Here is an 18538-nt window from a genome sequence, read left to right as displayed (position 1 = left end):
CCAAGGCCATGACAGCAGAGCAAATGTCCTCCTCTGACACGGATGCCACACCCGTGTAAGATCGGAACATTTGAGTGGCCCTGCAAACACAAACCCATTCTGCTCTCTTGACCAACATCCCATGGTCTATTGTGGGTTTGTAAGTAAGTTGGATGGATGACAGAAGCATCCAGACGAATGCTTTTTAGACCTGGTTCCCATGGAGGCCTACCCTGGAGGCTTCCCCACCTGCCTGCAGATGCCATGCCGAGCCAGGGCCACCTGTGCTAGCCCTGAGTGGGAGCTGATGTTGGGAAGTCCTTCGTGCCTGTCTCCTGGCCTCTCTCCATGTGGAAAGGCTCTGGCGGCGTACGGGGTTGCACCTTGTTTTGAAGTGCTTTTCCTTTTCTGGTGAACATCCACTGACCTCTCCCCTTTCCTGCTTGTGTCCTGCCCCGCCCCCTCCCCATCCTATTTGTTTTTGTTTTGCAGATTCTGTTTTATTTTGACATTGTTTTCACTACCATTTTCACCATTGAAATTGCTCTGAAGGTAAAGCCCCATCTCCCTCTATCTTCCTTCCTCTCTCTGCCAGCCCCAGCTCTCTGCTGCTGTCTGTCTTGTTGCTAACACATGCTCCTGTTGGTGTTGGGTGCACTCTCAGAGCCACTAATCCAATTCTGCTTATTTTTCAGATCCTAGGCAATGCAGACTATGTCTTCACTAGTATCTTTACATTAGAAATTATCCTTAAGGTAATGCCCCCCGAGCCATGTGTCTCTGTCTCTCTGTGTCTCTGCTCTGTCTGGTGACTCTTCTGTTTCCTTCACTCTCTGACTCTTGTGTTCTCACTTCATGCTATCACTTCGCCCCAGCTCAGACGCCAGGAGAACCCTACCCTACCACACCTCTCCCTTCTGCTCACTCAGCAGCAGTTCTAGGCCTAGAAAAGTCACGCACTGGCTGTGTCACCATGGGCGCTGTCCCATCACTGGCTGAGCATGGTGGCTGTCAGCTGTGCTTAGTATACATGTTTGCATGTACCTTCTCCAATCAGTCTATGTCTGAGCCCTACTTGAAATTCTCTCTCCCTCCTGCATAGAGGAAATGCCACACAGGCTCTAGAAAAGCAAAACCTCTGGAGCATGAAGGAGTCACTTTGGCCCCTCTCTTTGGAGGCTTGTCATCAACACCTTCCTCAGTACCAAAGCTAACATAATAACTAAGCACAGGTTGGGCCTGTGTAATAGTCATGGTGGGTCTGAAGCATGATTGGGAGCCAGCATCACAAATGGATCGTATAGCAGACAACTGGAGGTTGTTTCTAACCCCTTGGTGACCTGCTGCTCTATGACAGAGGTCTTTTTACAGGTTGCATGTCTGAACCTGTAAATCAATGCATGGCCTTGGTGGTCTACCTGGGCTGTAGGACCTTGGGTATTATTGGCTTCTCTCTGAGCAAAGGGGAAATTTTAACCTTGAGCAGAACAGAAGAGTTACAGTCTCTGAGCACAGACCTCAGCTTAAGCATCTTCCTGGGACACTTGCCTGGGACGCTCTCTCCCAAAAAGCTCAGGCCTCTCTTCAGCCCATCCTTGGAGTAGATACAAGCTGCTGTCCACTCTCAGTGTGCACCAGTGCCAGCTACAGACCCTTCTTTTCCTGACAAAACCTCAGATCCTGCCCAGCCTTTTAGTGGGCTTGACATTTCTGGGTCATCCAGATGCGACTTGAGGTGGGCAGTCTCTGTGTGCCTCCCAGGATGTCCTTGTGCCTCGGAGGCTCAGTGTTACCAACCCTTAGCTTTCCTTGCTCACCAGCTGTGTGGCTCAGATTTTTCTTGCCTGCTCAGAGTAGACGGGGAATAGATTCCTGGAAATGGGTACCCACAGCCCATATTCAAATTCCTTCTAGAAAGGACTCCCTTTCCATGGTGAGCCGCTTTGCTGCTGTACCCTAGACTCAAGGTCGAATGCAGTCCTGGAAGATCTTTCCCAGGACAAGAAAAATCTCTGAGACCCAGTTCTCAGGACCCCGTGCCAAGCTTCAGTTGAGGATTTCAATGGTGCTTTCTCCTTAAGATTGCCATGCAAGCGGAAATGAAAGTCTCTGCAAGCATTGCCATGGCAAGCCCTTCCCCCACTTCTTCCTTTGGCTTCCAGTCTCTTCGCTCACTGTGTTTCTGAATACTCCTCCCTGCATTCCCAGTCCACTTACCACACTGCCCACACCTGGGTTTGTCTGCCCAGCTGGGAGATCCTGTATCATGCCAAGGCTCTGATTGTGATGGTGCCTAGAGCCTCATTTGCTCCAAGGGACTGTTGAAGGGTCTGGGGCCATTTGTCTTTAAAAGGACAGGGAAGGTAGGAGCATACTATTCAGTCCAAATAATGGAAAGGACTGTTCTGTAGAAGAAAGTGAACGTAGAATCAGAACCAGCCAAGGAAGTGACACAAGTGACGGGGTGGTTTGTCCCTAGAGGTAGACCTGGAGAAAAGTATTTGTCTGGGTTAGGTGGTAGGAGACAACTTCACCTTCAGCTCAAAAGAACTCAGAAGCTTCTATCTCATTCCATTCCTTTCTCAAGATACACATGCTTAGTCCCAGGCCTTTCCTGGGAAATGGCTTAAAGTTTTCAGGAAGCAGAGACCAGGTAGGTGACAATCAGTAGTGCAGGGTAGAAGGTCACTTGTACACAGGTATCTGAACCTAGCTTATTCTGGTGCCAAGAATGCACATAGACTTCCAATAAATGTTCTCTCTTCCACGTACCCACCTGACCTTTCTCACCCCACCCTTACTCTGAACTTGCCTGGGCACATGTCCATTGCTCCCACCCAACATTTTCATGCATTCTAAAGGGCTGCTCTACTTCTAGTGTCCCAGACAAAAGAAGCCCAAAGTCAAGAGACAGAAGTTGTGCTATGAGCCACGTTGTCCCCCTATCCAAAACTTTCTGATGAATATGAACCGTGGCAGACACTTAACTCTACTGTCTGAGGTCCAGTTCTTCACAGAGTCATCGGACAGTGAGCCCTTCAGATTGTAGACTTTGAAAGGGATCTGTCCATATTAGCCCATCACCTTTTATGTAATCTCCCCACTTCTAAAAACTGCTGCAGAGCACAGATTCCCCACTCCCCTGTGATCTCCTGCTGCAGGAGATGAATGGAAAGAATTAGGTCGCAAGAGCTATTTTTGCCAATTTCCCCATGTTGGCTTTTGTATTGGTCTTTGGGTGTACCACCCTGCACATGCTCTGATTCCAAAGAAAAAAACTGGGCTCCAGATGACCCAGGAAACTGCTCTCGGTCTCTCAGCCGTCAGTTCCAGATTTTTTCTTGGGCAGATGCTTCATGACACACAGCTTTGTATTGACTCCTCCTGAGTATCCGTGAGCCTTTACTGCAGGCAGCAAAGTGTGAGTATAGAGGGCACACTTTCCCACAAGCAATGCTATCACAGGAGGCAGTGTTAGTCAGAACCCAGAACAGCAATCATCACCTTACATGGTCTTGTTTGGAACATTTTCAGAGAGCGTTCCCTTTGATTTGCTGTCTGACCCGCACAAAAACACGAAATATCTATCACTCACACTTTATAGATATGGACACTACTTCCATTGTACAGAAAGAATATAGATCTCAAACCCAAGTTACAGTGAAAGAGAACACATATGTGGAGCTTGTCATGCAGAAACATGTCCTAAGTGCTTTATGTATAATTTCTCCACTGATTCTCACAACCCATGGACCAAGTGTTGCCATTGTCCTAATGTGAAGATCACAGAACAGTTCATTTTTCACATGAGACACATGAAATACAGCAGAGTTGGGCTTTGAATCCAGGTCATCTGGCTTCAGAGCCTGAATTTTATACCACTGTACCACTTTGCCCTTCTAAACATAGTTCCTACTTTTAAAAAGGCCCCAGATATAGGCTAGAAGGCAGATAGTAGCATCCAGCTTATGCATTTGATGGAGCTCCTAAGCACTACTAAGACCAACAGGTAGGGAGAAACTAACTACAGTTGTTAGTACAACAGAGATTTTCTACGGCATGGATTATTTTTTAATGGTGAAGCCAATTAAGTCCTGAACAAATCAGGATGGCCGGACACCTATCTGGGTGTGTCTCATTCTTCCATTGATGCCTAGTGTCTCAGCTGGCCCTGAGAGTGAGGTATGGAAAGGAAGTTAGGAGACGTGCACACAGTGGTAACATGACCTATGCAGAAGCAGCAAAGGGCCCTGCAGGGTGCAGCCATGTTGGCCTGGGGATGAAGGACAGTGGAATGTTAGAGAAGTGTTGTGGTGCCGATCTGAAAGGGCCTTGGGCTGAAAAACCGGACACTTGTAACTACTTCATGTCCGAAGCTGGGGAAGTTCTTTAGTGGTGGAATGAAGGGCAGAGGAGTTTCTTGGCACTGTGTCACCTTTGATTCTTCCTGCTGTCCCTGTGCAGTACTTGGGCTCTTCCCCAGGGATGCTGATGGCATAGACAGGAAGCCTGGAGTCTAAATGCTGCCTCTGAAGCCTGGGCAGGTCACTCACTCGCCTTCTCTCCCTCCCTGCAGATGACGGCTTACGGGGCTTTCCTGCACAAGGGCTCTTTCTGCAGAAGCTACTTCAATATCTTGGACCTGCTGGTGGTTAGCGTGTCCCTCATCTCCTTTGGCATCCAGTGAGTCTCTCAACCCAAGATGGGGACAGGCAGCTAGGAGTGGGTGTCAAAGAAGTCAGCCAAGCCCTGGGGAGCCTTCTGACTGGACTCACACAGCGTGACTATGATTGGAGTGGATGGGACCAAAAGTAGCACACAATGTTTGCCTTGATTCTTCCTCTTCCTCCTCCCCCTCCTCCTCCTCTTCCTCATCTTCCACCTCCCTTCTTCATGGTACTTGGGATTGAACACAGGGCCTAACTTGTAGACAAGTACTCTACCACTAAGCAACAGCCACCACTCTTTTTACTTTTTATTTGTTCCCCAGGCTTGCTCTAGCCCCCTGAGTAGTGAAGATTATAGGCCTACACCACCAAGTCCTACTTAATTTCATATATCTTTGTCTTCCATGGTCTGATACTTGGGGTATATTTATCCACAAGAATTTGTTTAAATGTCTAGACTTTTGTCATGGCAGGCTCAGGCCCCATGATAAGCAAACAGACATCTGCGGTACCTTTTTCTGCCTGAGTCTCTTTCTCTGTGCTTAAGGCCTGGGGCTGTCCTAGAGCTGCCCAAACCTACCATTGCTGTGACCTACGCTGACCCAGCTCACACTCTTTCCCTGATCCCCACTTCTATCCTCAATCAAAGTTCTGAGTGTGTGTGTGTGTGTGTGTGTGTGTATGCGTGCACATATACACACAGAGGGGAGTATTATGCACTTCTTCTACAGAAAAAGAAGGGGGAAGAGAGAGATTGGGAAGGAGGAGGGTGGGGAGCACTGATCCTTCTTAATCTTAGCTCCACAGACGAAGCCTTCTGGGTTAAGTTTTTAAAAAATGCCTTTTTCCTGGGTCCCACTCCTGAAGGTTCAGATACACGGGACCATGTATGAGTTATAAAACTCTGTAGCCTGGTTCCCTCTAAGGTCAAGTTTAAACCTTGCTCAGGATTGAAAGAAACTTGATTCTGAGTTTCTACCTATTTTAACAGCTGTGCTTATTAATCCTACACTTTGAATTTTAAAACATTTTCACATATCTGTCCTTCCATCACACACACACACACACACACACACACACACACACACCTATAAGGTAGGCAAGGAAACGCTACTGTAAAATTTGGTGTTCAGTACATTATGAAACTTAGCCAAGTTTATACCAGTGACCAAGACTTGTATCTCAGGCATCTTTTGGGTCTCCCTTCCCAAAGTTGGCTCATGGTTAGCCTCTATGGTGAATGGTGATCATGGAAGTGAGACCTTTTCTTTGGTCATCAAATATGTTACCTAAAATTTCTCTTTGAGAGCCTAGATATCTAGATTCCCACCTCAGCACTACTACAGTCACTGGTTCACTTTGAACCAACAATTCCTGTTGGTTGTTTTCATTTTTGTTTTGTTTTTTAATCTGTCCTTTAAATTCTTTCCATTGTGATGCAGTGCAAACTGCCTGCCTCCCAGAGATGCTATGGGAACAGTGACGGAGAGGAATGTCCTTCGTCTTTTGAAATAAAGATCTGTGAAGCAGAGAAATTGGATTTTTGTATTAGTTCCCTCTTGGCATGGGAAGAATAAAGTTAGCACTTGCTGACACATCAAACCCCTTCTTTTTGTTTCTCCTAAGTTTGAGTCCTCTTGTCACATGCTGAAGCATATGCCTTAATTAGACAGTGCCTCGGGTCAGAGGTCACTTCAGAGGCTGCTAAACCATTGAGTGTCATTAATGACAAATGGAAACCATCTAGCTATCTCGATGAAGGGCTTATGGGGGTACCTGTCACCACTCTCCACCAGGAAGTACCCATAGCCCAAGGCACCAAGATATGCTGGCATGACCTTGACATTCCATGTTTCTTGGGACATCGCTTTTTCTTTGAACATTTTTACTGGCACACCGTTACCTCATGGAAGTCTGAGCATGTCATGAACCATGGTGGAATTTGTATACTGTAGTGGGCAGTGACCCAGGCATTGTGTTTGGAAATGTTCCAGAATTTCTTCCCCATGCCTACCACCTCCAACCACAAGGCCTGAAGTTTCACCATACATTTGGTATGTAGTGTAGTGATGCGTTCAGCAGGCAAGAGAATAAAAACTGCCATTTGCTTGCTAGATTTGTAATATGTACTAAGTCCCTACTACCTAATGTCCACAAATTCTCCTTCAATCTCTGAAACAATCCTTGGAGCTAATAACTACCCCATTTTCCAGATGAAAAAACAAGGCACCAAAAATTAAGAAATGTGTTCAGAGAGATTCAACTGGCAGGTCACAGCAATGGGGACTAATGCAGATCTGGCTTGCTTTCACTGCCATTTTTTGACACTGTAGATACCGCTTAAGTCGCATATTATATTGCTAATGACTTGGGGTTTGTGCCCCAACCCTCCCTACACCAAGGCTGGAGATTGAAAGAAGGCCCCAAGCATGCCATGCAAGCCTTCACCCTGAGCTGTGTTCCCCACTGCTCTTTACTATCAGGAAGTCCCAGGTTCTTAGCAGTGAGTGATACAAGTTCTCAGTCCCCAAAACAGAGTCTACATCATCTACCTATCAGTCCATCCATCCATCATCCAAGACCTGTCAGTCAGAACAGCGTCTGCACATGCCATTCTCTGCTGCATTGGAACTGACCACCCGCACTGCTTCTCTCCCAGGTCCAGCGCAATCAATGTTGTGAAGATTTTACGGGTGCTGCGGGTCCTCAGGCCCCTGAGGGCCATCAACAGGGCCAAGGGGCTAAAGGTAAAGTAAGAGGGTCTGGGAGGGCAGCCATCAAAGCAGTAAGCATTAGCTATCCCTCTGGCAGGAGGAAGCTGGGATGACAGACAGGCTACAGGATGGGTAGATAAGTGTCAACCGTGGTAGAGTCTCTCGTAAGCAAAATGTTTCAAAGGGTCACCCTCCCCCACAGATTCCTCAGGTGATGTGTCAGTCTCTGTGTACCTGATTCTTGGCAAGGCAGACACTGAGGCTGGGGTCCTGATTTGCAACAAAATAGCATAGGCAAAGAAGTTTACTGACTTGGTACAGAGAGTGGCCAAGACCCTAGGAAGTTGGTGGCCCTCCCTTGTCAGGATCTAGCATTCATGTAGTATTGAATAGTTCTTCCTAGATGCTTCCTAGAAGGAATCTACAGGGCAGTTACAGAACTGGCTCCAGGAAGTGGCCTCCACAGCCACTGAAATTCCCTCATTTGTTCCTTACCTGGCTCAACTCACAAAGCACACACAGTACTCTTCCGCTTAGATAACATTCAGGTAGGTAGGACTAAGACAAGGGAGAAGCCGTTTTGAGTTAACTGTCATACCAATTGGTCTTCCAAACCCCTGTCAAGGCAACAAATAAACAAAACCACAGATTTTCCCTTAAAGAGAATGAAAATTTGTTTATTTTAGAGCCAACTATGAGTAATCATAACCCGCTGCTCCAAATACTGTGTTTTTGTTGTTGTTTAATTACTTATTCATTTATTATTCTGATTGGCTCACAGCATAACAGGTTTTCTCCTTATGGAATTTTCATACTTCACTCTAATTGGTTATCTCCCTGCTCCTCACTTCTCCCCATCACACCCTTCGTACCTCACATGTTCTACTATCCCCTTTCCTTGAAGCTCTTTTGTCCCATCTCATTGTCCCCTTTCTTATTTCCCGGAGATTACCCACATTTGCTTCCACCCAAATACACACACTTAACTAGAAGCCAGGGCCCGAATGAAAGAACTTGCAGTTATTGTCTTTCTGTGCCTGTTTTACCTTACATAATACAGTGTTCTCCAGTTCCATTCATTTTCTTACAAATTTCATTAACTTTTCTTTATGAAGAAAAAAATTCCAGTGTATATATATAACACATTTCATTATCCACTCATCTACAAAGACCAAAGACTGTGTTTTCATGTGGTACCAGTTGTTCTCTTTTGAAAATTACATTGCCTCTCCCCACCCACTACTCCCTACCAACATCTCTCATGTCCCTTCCAACTTCTTGTCTTCTTAAATAACAAATCAAGTCCAATTAGTGCTCCTCATGTGTGCATGTGGGGGAGGGGCATCTGCTAGGGCATTGGCAATCAACCAATAGCCACTCTCCACCCTTCAAAGAAAAATGACTCTCCATCCCATCCCTCAGCAATCACCAAGTGCCCTTAGCTCCTCAGCTAGGGTCATGTATTAGGAGCCCCTCCCCCTCCGTGCTGAAATTCTTAACTCTTTTGATAAAACTGGTGGAATTTCATAAGACTTCTTCATGTATCCTTAATTTTGGTTAACCCACACACTACCTCTTATTTTCCCAACCTCCTTGCTCCCATCCCCATGTAAACCTTTAGCTCTCAGGATCCATGGCCCCATTCTTTCACATGTGTGCTACTTTCCCATTTTATTAGAATGTATGCTTTGGTTTCAAGGTCATAGTTCCCATGTAGCTTCTTCATGCACACTTCATTTTGCTTAACCCTGTCTCCCAGGCCTTGTTTCTTCAGCCCTGTTGCTGCAATACCTGCTTAAACTCTTCTGTGCCCAGTATTTCCCTTCTCTACTTTAATTCTATAGGCTATCCCCTCTTTATAAGTGTATTCCCCATTCACTAGCCCGTTGCTAGTTCCCAGACTTCCATATGTACTCCAGGATAAATACACAAAACACAATATTTGAAGCTAACAACCAACATATGAGAGAAAACATACAATTTTTGTCTTTCTGAGTTGGTGTTACCTCATTTAATATATTGCTTTCCAGATCCATCTGTTTGTCTATGAACTTTATAATTTCTTTTTCTTTGCAGTATGTCTCTCTTTAACAAAGATGAATCTTACTTGGGTTTCCTTTGCTGTGATGAACACCATGACCAAAGGCAACCTGAGGAAGAAAGAGTTTATTTCAGCCTCCAGTTGTTGCCCATCATGAAGAGAAGTCAGAGCAGGAACTCAGGGCAGGAACTGAAGCAGAAACCATGGAGGAGTGCTGCCTACTGGCTTGCTCTCCGTGGTTTGCCCAAGCTGCTTTCTTATGCAGCTGAGATGCCTGTCATAGGTGGCACCACTCCCAGTGGGCTGGGCCATCCTACATCAGTCATTAATCAAGAAAATGTCCCATAGACTTGCATACAGAAATAAGATGGAAGCATTGTCTCAATTGAACTTCATCTTCCCAGATAACTCTAGCTTGTGTCAAGTTGACAAGTCCCTACCCCCAGGACACCTGGCCCCTTGCTATTTGAAACACAAGCATAATGCTATTAAACCATGAAGTTTCCTTTCTCGTTCATCTCCAAGATGTCGTGTTAATATTAATATCATACTGTAAAACTTAGTATAACTTTAGCTGTCCCATAATATTTAAAATCCAAAGTCTTTCTTAAAATCCTGTGTTTCTTTAAAAGTTCCATCTTTTAACTATGCACTCCCATAAAATTCAAACTAAGATAAATACTTTCATATTCCAAGAGGGAAGAACCTGGGCATAGCCACAATCAAATAAAAGCAAAACCAAAAGTAAGCAGTTTAAGAGTTCATTGTTTGAATGTGGGCCTCACTCATGATCTTCTGAGCTCCAGAGAGCCTAGACAGCTTCCCTTCTCCAGCTCTCCTCATAGGTTTAGACTGGTCCTCGGCAGTCACCCCATGGTATTGCTATTTCCAGTATTCTGGGGTTTCCACTGCAACTAAAGCTACACCTTCACCAATGGCTCCCCAGACCTATCTTCAGGAACTCCAGCCCTTCTACCCAGTGCCAAGCCTCTGCTACTTTCCATGACCCCTTTATGCCTTCAAAACCAGTACTACCTTCAGCTGCCAACCTGAGATGCAGCCTTGGCCCTCTCTGGACCATAGCTTCTAACTGCTGACCCTGAGAAAATACTCCCAGAAGATTCACCTCCATGATGCCAGTCTCTTCTTAATCATCCCAGTTTCTCAGCTCCAGATAACCAGCATCAATTGTCCCATCAAAACAAAGGTTTCACTTTAATGGTGCTGGTCTTTTGTTATTCACAGATGATTATTCCAGTTGACCAGAACCACAGATTCTTGATTCAAAGTGTCACTCAAACATCCATGATAGTCTTTGCTTCTCTTTGAAACATCATAAGCCAGGCCTTTCCATCATCTACTTCCTTTTCAGCATTGCTGCCACCCATGCTCCTATAACATCCCAGTAAAACTATAAGCACTAACTGGTTTTTCCAGTCCAAAGTTTCAAAGTCCTTCTACAATACTCACAAAAACAACATGGTCAGGTTGTCACAACAATAGCCCGTGAACCTGATAAAAAAAATTTTGTCCTACATAGATTTCTATTGCTGTGATAAACACTATGACTGTGTTAGCCAAGGTTCTCTAAAGGAACAGGAATGGTAGAATTATATACATGGAATTTACTAGAGTGGCTTAGGGGCTGCCGTCCAAGCAGTTCAACAATAGCTGTCTTACAATGTAAAGGCCAAGGATTCTGTAGTTGTTCAGTCCAGGAGACTAAATGTCTCAGCAGTCCCAGTCTCATGATGGAGTCCCAAGGAAGTTCTAGAGAGCTTCTGCTCTTCATTTTACATTGGAATCCCAAAGAAGTAGGTTCTGTCATGAGCCAAGGAATGCCTCAGCAACAGGATAGATGCACTTGCCAGTGAAAGAGAGTGCAAGCAGGCAAAGAGCAAAAACTTCCTTTCTTTGTCCTTTATATAGACTGCCACCAGAAGGTGTGGCCCAGATTTAGGGAGACCTTCCCACCTCAAGTGATCCAATGTAGCAAATCCTTCATAGGCATACTCAGGTTTACTTGGGTCCCAATTGATTCCAGATATAGTCAAGTTGACAACCAAGATTAACTGTCAAAATCTCTATAACCAATTTGGGTTTATTTCAACTTATATTTATGGTGCATTAATAAAGGGAAGTCAGGGCAGGAACCAGAAAGCAGGAACTGAAGCAGAGGCCATGGAGGAGTGCTGCTTACTGGCTTGCTCTCCATGACTTGCTCAGCCTGCTTTCTTATACAACTCAGGGCTGTCTGCAGGTATCACTGCCCCCAGTGGGCTGGGCCTTCCCACATTAATCATTAATCCCACATAAACAGTCTCAGTTGAGGGTTCCCTTTCCAGGTAAGTCTCGCTTGGGTCAAACTTGAAAGAAAAAAAAACAGTACAAAATAGTACATTGATTAACTTAATCTTAATGGGAACCCAATAATTATTTTATAAAGAGATAATAAAAGTTTCCAAGAAGGTAAGTGTATCTTAGATTTCAAAGAGCCAACAAGAATGCCATAGGCTAAAGAAGCAAAAGCTTTAGTTTTTAACAGCTTAAAAACTTACTTACCTACCAAGCTAGAAAACTGAAGATCACAGGCAGGGGGATGGAATTTTGTACAATAGATCAAACTTTTAAAATAGATTTCAATATTATCTACTAAAATAAGTTTTGTAATTATTACGTGATTTAACAGGCATGTCCCCCAGTAATTTTGCAAGTAATTCTTTTTAATAGAATTTCTCCTACTATGGAGGTAGTGACCATCCCACTAAATAAGGCTTTATCCCATTGCTAAACACACAGTCCTAGTATTTTAACATTGGTATGAAATATAATTACTAAGTTTTAATCACTAAGTTTAAAGTTTACTTTGTAAAATGATAAAATAGAATAGCTTTGTTCTCTGGGCCTTTTCTTTAATTCTACTCAGCCATCAATTTTATCTCAGGGTATTGAATTTTGACCTTAAGAATTTTTAATAACCTTTCATTATGGCCTATTTAGTCATACCAGTGTCATCTCTTTTTTTAAGTTTTAAGCTTTACCACTTTTTTTGAAAATATTTTAATAATATTTTTATTAAATCTTTGAGAATCTTATGCAATATATTTTGATCCTAGTCATCCTTACTCCCCTTATTTCTCCTAGATCCACCCCAAACTCCCTGCCCAACCAACTCCATGTCCTCTTTTTGAACCCATTGAGTCTAATTTGTGCTGCCCAAATATTATTGGGTGTGAGGCCTTCCCCTGGATCATGGTTGATTTAGAGGAATCATACCCTTAAAGAAAATGGACTCTCCTTTGGCAATCAGCTACCAATTGCCAATAGTTCCTCAGCTAGAGGTAGGAGCTTGTGCCATGCTCTTTTCTCCATGCTGGAGTTTCTCTGGCTTGAACTTTTGCAGGTCTTGGGCATGTTGTCACAACTGCTGTAAGTTATTGTGTGCAACTGTCCTGTTGTGTCCATAAAACAGTTTCATTGCAGTCTTCCACTACCTCTCACTCTTGAATTTTTCTGCCCCTCTTCTAGGTTCATTCCTGAGCTTTGGAAAGTATGTGTTATGGGAACAGGAGTAATTAAATGGTGTAGGGGCATTTGTAGAGCTGAGGGGGGATTATGGGGAAGGGAGAATTAACACTAAAGGACTTTTGAAAAAGTCACGTGGAAGCTCATTGCTGTAGAAGATTCTTAAATACATAATATACATGTGCGGGAACAGTTTAAATGGAGTTTCCCTATAACAGGGGCAAGAACAATGCTCCTACTAGACACCGCAAGACAGCAAATAAAGAATCTAGTATCATGAATAGGTTACTTCTTTTGGACTTGTTGGCCAGTGGGGTCCCATAAACCCCCAAACAGTATAAGCTATTGCCATTATTCTTAGTTACCCTCCAGAACCCGATGGTCAGACCCTGCTATTGAAGGTACCACATACTTGAGTCATAGGACATGGAGAAATCAAACTGACCTGGAAGCTTTGTCCCTACTGGCTAGCTTTCATGGTTCTGGAAAGTTCCATACATGCTACCAAAGGAGAGAAGACATCACTGATCTTTCCAAGAGGTGACCCCTATGAGATAAAATAACTACTGTCTTGTCAGGATTAGCTCACTGGTGCAAATAATGATATAAATGTCACTGGAATCAGCCAGCCAAAAACAAAACAATCCTTCACCTTTGTCCTCTACAGAGACAGGAACACTGCTAGTCTCTTCATGTCAGTGTGTGTAATCTAACATCCCCTGATTATTAGGTAAATCCCTTTGGCAAACAACAACAGATCCCAAACTTTCGCCAACCCATGGCTAAGAATGCTATCAGGTGACATTAAAGGCCTATGACAGAGATTTTCCCACTTTGCTATAACCCACCTACTTGGTGTTTCTGCCAATGTACTTGAATATGCCTCAATTCATATAAAATTTAAAGGAAAACACAGGAAGTTGAAACATAACATGTGAACAGTTCTGGAAATATTTTCCTCAACAAACTTAAATTATTTGTTAAAGATTTAAGCCCTCTTATAATAAGCATTTAGAATTTGTTGTCTGTCTAAAAACCATTGGCTTGTCATTTAGGTCTGCATGGCAACTGGAAGGCAGCATCACAGAGAGGCATTGTGTCTCCATCCTTTTTCTCACTTTTACTTTTGGAACATTTGTTTACCTTTATAGTAAAGTTTTAATCATTTAACAAGTATTTTATTTAAAGCATTTTCTCCTTTTTTGTATTTTCTCCTTCTTTAAACCAGAAGGCACAGTAAGTTATTGCTCTAAATTTACTGCAAAAGAAAAAATATATTTGTGTTGTAATGGAACATATTAGGATCATCTGTAAATCTTAAGATGCCATTGTCTACCTTTAAGTAGGTTAATCAGTTTTTTAAATGACAGTTTTGTTTTGCTTTACTTTGGTCTTCATAGTTTTAGTGTTGTCTCATACCTGGGCTTGGCTGGATAAGGGCCTTGAAATATTTTTTCAAGTGTCAGCAGCAGTTAAAAATAATTTTTAACTATTTACATTTATATACATATATATGACTTAAAACTAAGCATATACCAAGAATAGCACTTTCTAACTTCTTGAGAGCTATATAAATGAAGTAGCCACAGATTTTGTTGTTGTTTCATTTTCTTGAGACACAAAGTGACATATAAAGGCAATTGCACGAAAATAATTACCATAAACAAATACAACACAGTCAGGTGTGCTTTTTAGTAGAAACCAGATAAGAAATTTATATCTCAAAGATATAGAACTTCACTTAAATATTGAGAAGGGCCCAGTGATGGTAAAAGACAGTAAGGTCTGTATTACTTAGGTAAATGTGATAAGCCAGTTCGTGCTCATAGGAGATGTTCAGATGAAAGGGGATAATGTTGTTTATTGAATTTTTCTATATGAAGTTCCCAAGCAATATGTAAGAGGATTCATCTGGGCAGTGAGTCTGAGCATTGAGAAAGAATTCTGCTTCAGATCAGGGGGAAAGGAAGATGGATGGGAGAATGAAAGTTCACAGGAGGAAACCAGAGCAGGAGGTGAGGCTGCAGGCATGACCAGTGGTTGCAAGTATAGAGAAGCCATAATGTGCCATTAAGTGGACAGAAATTTTGATCCTAGAGTGGATGTAACGGTCCCAGGAGTGGTCAGAAAATCAGGATTTACCAGCTATTAGGAGGAGGAAAATTCTTCATCCTGGGGAAACTTTAAAGTCTGTCATCCTGTACGTCTCTCAGATCAGGCCAGGAAGGAAAACCACAGGCACAAATACCAACATTTTAGCCACATGTTCCGTGTCCTTGTACTATGAAGAAGAGTAGACAAGACAAAGGGGAGTATTTAAGGGGATCAGTTGAGCATTTCCCATGGTAACACCTATGTTGCCTTAGCTTCTTTTCCTATTACTGTGATAAAATAAGTCCTCTGGCTAAAGTAGATCAAGGGATAAATGACTTACCTCAGTTTACAGTTCAAGGGTACAGTATTGAACTGTGAACAGGTTCTCTACTGACAGCAAGAGCTTGAAGCTGCTGGTCACATGACATTAGAAATCAGAGTGAAGAATGCTTGTGCTCAGCTAGCTTTCCCCTTTCTATGCAAGCCCGGGGAATGTTGCTGCCCAAATTTTAGGGTAGGGTGTCCCACCTCAATTAACCTAATCAGCATAACCTCTCACAGGCATGACCAGAAGCTAAATAATCCCTCATAAGTGTGCCCGGAAGATGTCTCCTAGGTGATTCCAGATCCTGTGAAGTGATAATTAACATTAACCATCACATAAAGGAAAGAGAAAAATGGTTGTGAGGAATGAAAGGGGCAGGATAAGGCACATGAAGGGGACACTTTCCCCAATACCACAAGGAGTAAACCCTGGCTGGTAAAAGGAGAGGTATCCCTACTCCATCAGAGTCTTTCCTGAAGAGACTCTCAGAGCTGTCTCTGGCAAGCTGAAGAAATGAGTAGACCTTGTACTAGGGCACACCAGTGAGAGATGAAATGGAGCTTCCCATTTGAAGCAGTGAAGCCTTTTCTCTCCCACCAACAGAGACAGAGTCTTCTCCTAATAGTCCCCTTTTTAACTTACAGCATTTCTGAAGGATGACCAGCAGCAGCTGGGAGGTCAGTTGAGGTCTGGTAGCATTCAAAGTATAGAGAAAGAGCAGTGGGGCGGATAAGAAAAGGGGAGTCCCAGGAGATTCCTAGAAGGAAGAAGCAGCTCCTCACCCGTATAGGCTATAGTAGACTGTCCTTTTCCTTACTGCCTTAGTGATCCACTGAAGAATAGCATTGGTTAGGATCCGTCAGCTGCAAATGTGAAATAAGGCCTTCCACAAGGAGCCAAAAGGCCTGACGCTGGCCATCCAGTGTCACCCACCCAGGAGGCCTTTGGATATCACTGAAGATTAGGCCCAGCCAGAGATCTTCAGTTGTCCATGGAATCAGTTAATTACTATAGACTCCAGAGTGAAAAGGGAACCAGGAAAGCAAAAAGGGGTCTCCTGTGTAGGCCACTGCAGTGTTAGGTGGAAATCACAGCCGAGATCACAGTGCCAAGATTTCCACCAAGACAGAATAAGCAAAGAATTGTATTCATTCTCTGTAGACAGAGAAAGGCCAAAACACTAACGAAGGTGTTGGCCCCCCTGGTCCAGGACTAGGATTTGTGTAGGTAGTTAGTAACTGGTTCCTAAAAGGCATCTGCAGGATCTCTGTGAGTTCGATGCTGGGCTGGACCAACAGCCTCCAAAACAATACAGAGAAACCCTGTCTCATAAAAACAAAAAACAAACAAACAAAAAAGGCATCTGCAGGGCAGTTTTAGGGCTAGCTCTAAGGAGTAGTCTTCAGGGCAATCGAATTGATTCAAAGGTGGGGTTAAGGCAAGGGAGAAGCCATTTTTTGAGGTAGCATTGCTTGGTCTTTCCACCACTCAGACAGGAGTTTGAAAGGGCTTGTATCTCTGTCATCACAGAGTCCAAGGAGCCCTTTGTATTCTGAGTTCCAGCAACACGACTCTGTAAAGTCAGCTGGCCGCTGGGAGCCTGCACAGGATCTGGCCGCCCTGCTTGTGTGCAGGGATCCAGGGACCGGCTCAAGGCTGCTTAGACTGAAACTCTATCCCCTTCCCATGCCTTCTTCCCATTGCAGCACGTGGTTCAGTGTGTGTTTGTGGCCATCCGGACCATAGGGAACATTGTAATTGTCACCACCCTGCTGCAGTTCATGTTCGCCTGCATTGGGGTCCAGCTCTTCAAGGTAAAGTCCTGCCTCCTTCCCCTCTTATCAGCATTCCCAGGGAAGGAAGCCAACCGATCCAAGGGGGGACAGCAGTCTAGGTCAGGTGTACAGAACAGTGTGACCTCTGACCACAGCCTATCAGACCTGAGGCAGTATGACCTCAGACCACAGCCTATCAGACCTGAGGCAGTGTGACCTCAGACCATAGCCTATCAGACCTGAGGCAGTGTGACCTCAGATCACAGCCTATCAGACCTGAGGCAGTGTGACCTCTGACCACAGCCTATCAGACCTGAGGCAGTGTGACCTCAGACCACAGCCTATCAGACCTGAGGCAGTGTGACCTCTGACCACAGCCTATCAGACCTGAGGCAGTGTGACCTCAGACCACAGCCTATCAGACCTGAGGCAGTGTGACATCTGACCACAGCCTATCAGACCTGAGGCAGTGTGACCTCAGACCACAACTGACTTGAGCTTTCCTGAGCTAAAGAGTAGAGGAAAGCTGACTCTGCCTCTCCCAGCTAAAGGCCTCTGTGTCACCTTTCAATTAGTTGCCCTTCTTCCCAGACGACTCTTACCCTCTGGTACCTATCTGTAAGTCCTTGGCTTAAGGCTCACAGCAGTTACTTACTAGTAACAGCACCATGCCCACGCTACACCACCCAGCCTGAGGCCAGAAGCCTAGCTGGTTTCTTCTTTTCTGTTTCCATCTCTTTAGTTCTGTTCATCTCTCACAGGAAGCACTCTTTCTCTGTCCCTCACCCTCCCACCCCCTGCTGTATAAACTTCCACTGGCTTCTGCCCATAAACTCCCGCCATGCCCAGATGCCCTTCTTTCTAGAGAGCAGAGCCTTCAAAGACTGACACTAGCTGCTTTTATTTTTTTATGATTTTTTTATTCTTTTTTTAAAATTTAGATAAGAAACAAGGTTGCTTCACAAGTCAGTTCCAGGTCCCTCTCCTTTTCCCTCCCCTCCTCCCGTGCCCTCCTCCCATCCCCCCCCCATTATCCCCTCATTCCCCCAGGGAGGGTGAGGCCCTCCATGGGGGTGTCCATAGTCTGTCATTTCATATAGGGCAGGGCCTAGACCCTTCCCCAAGAGTTCAGGGTGAGTTCGAGGCCAGCCTGGTCTACAAGAGCTAGTTCTAGGACAGCCTCCAAAACAATACAGAGAAACCCTGTCTCGAAAAACCAAAAAAAAAAAAAAAAAAAAAAAAAAGAATTGCAAACTATAAGAAGTCAAAAATAAACATTGTCATCTGCAACTGGTATGCACTAGCTGCTTTTAAACGTGAGTGCACTCTCAGCTCGGAATGTGAGTCATGCCCTCTGCGTCTGGACTCTGTTCATCTTTCACCTGTTATATCCAGGCTCAAACTCAGGACTATGCTCC

At 44.3% G+C, this 18538-nt stretch overlaps 1 protein-coding gene across 37 annotated transcripts in view; it reads left to right on the top strand.

Moving 5' to 3' along the window:
- Cacna1c (calcium voltage-gated channel subunit alpha1 C) overlaps positions 1 to 18538 on the top strand; it is a 551969-nt gene that overhangs the window by 459572 nt on the left and 73859 nt on the right. For 22 of the 37 annotated variants that reach the window (XM_040739165.1, XM_040739167.1, XM_040739169.1 and 19 more), the window contains 4 exons: positions 675 to 734; positions 4556 to 4662; positions 7306 to 7393; positions 17052 to 17159. In XM_040739165.1, coding sequence (XP_040595099.1) covers positions 675 to 734; positions 4556 to 4662; positions 7306 to 7393; positions 17052 to 17159 — 363 coding nt within the window. Of the gene's footprint in view, positions 1 to 471; positions 532 to 674; positions 735 to 4555; positions 4663 to 7305; positions 7394 to 17051; positions 17160 to 18538 lie in introns of all 37 variants that reach the window. The other 15 variants (XM_040739178.1, XM_040739166.1, XM_021224779.2 and 12 more) reach the window with 3 other exon arrangements.

Source organism: Mesocricetus auratus, unplaced genomic scaffold (genome assembly GCF_017639785.1).
Source record: "Mesocricetus auratus isolate SY011 unplaced genomic scaffold, BCM_Maur_2.0 Super-Scaffold_100676, whole genome shotgun sequence".
NCBI lineage: Eukaryota > Metazoa > Chordata > Mammalia > Rodentia > Cricetidae > Mesocricetus > Mesocricetus auratus.
The sequence above is the reverse complement of the archived record's forward strand: the minus strand, read 5'-3'. Positions and strand labels throughout refer to the sequence as shown.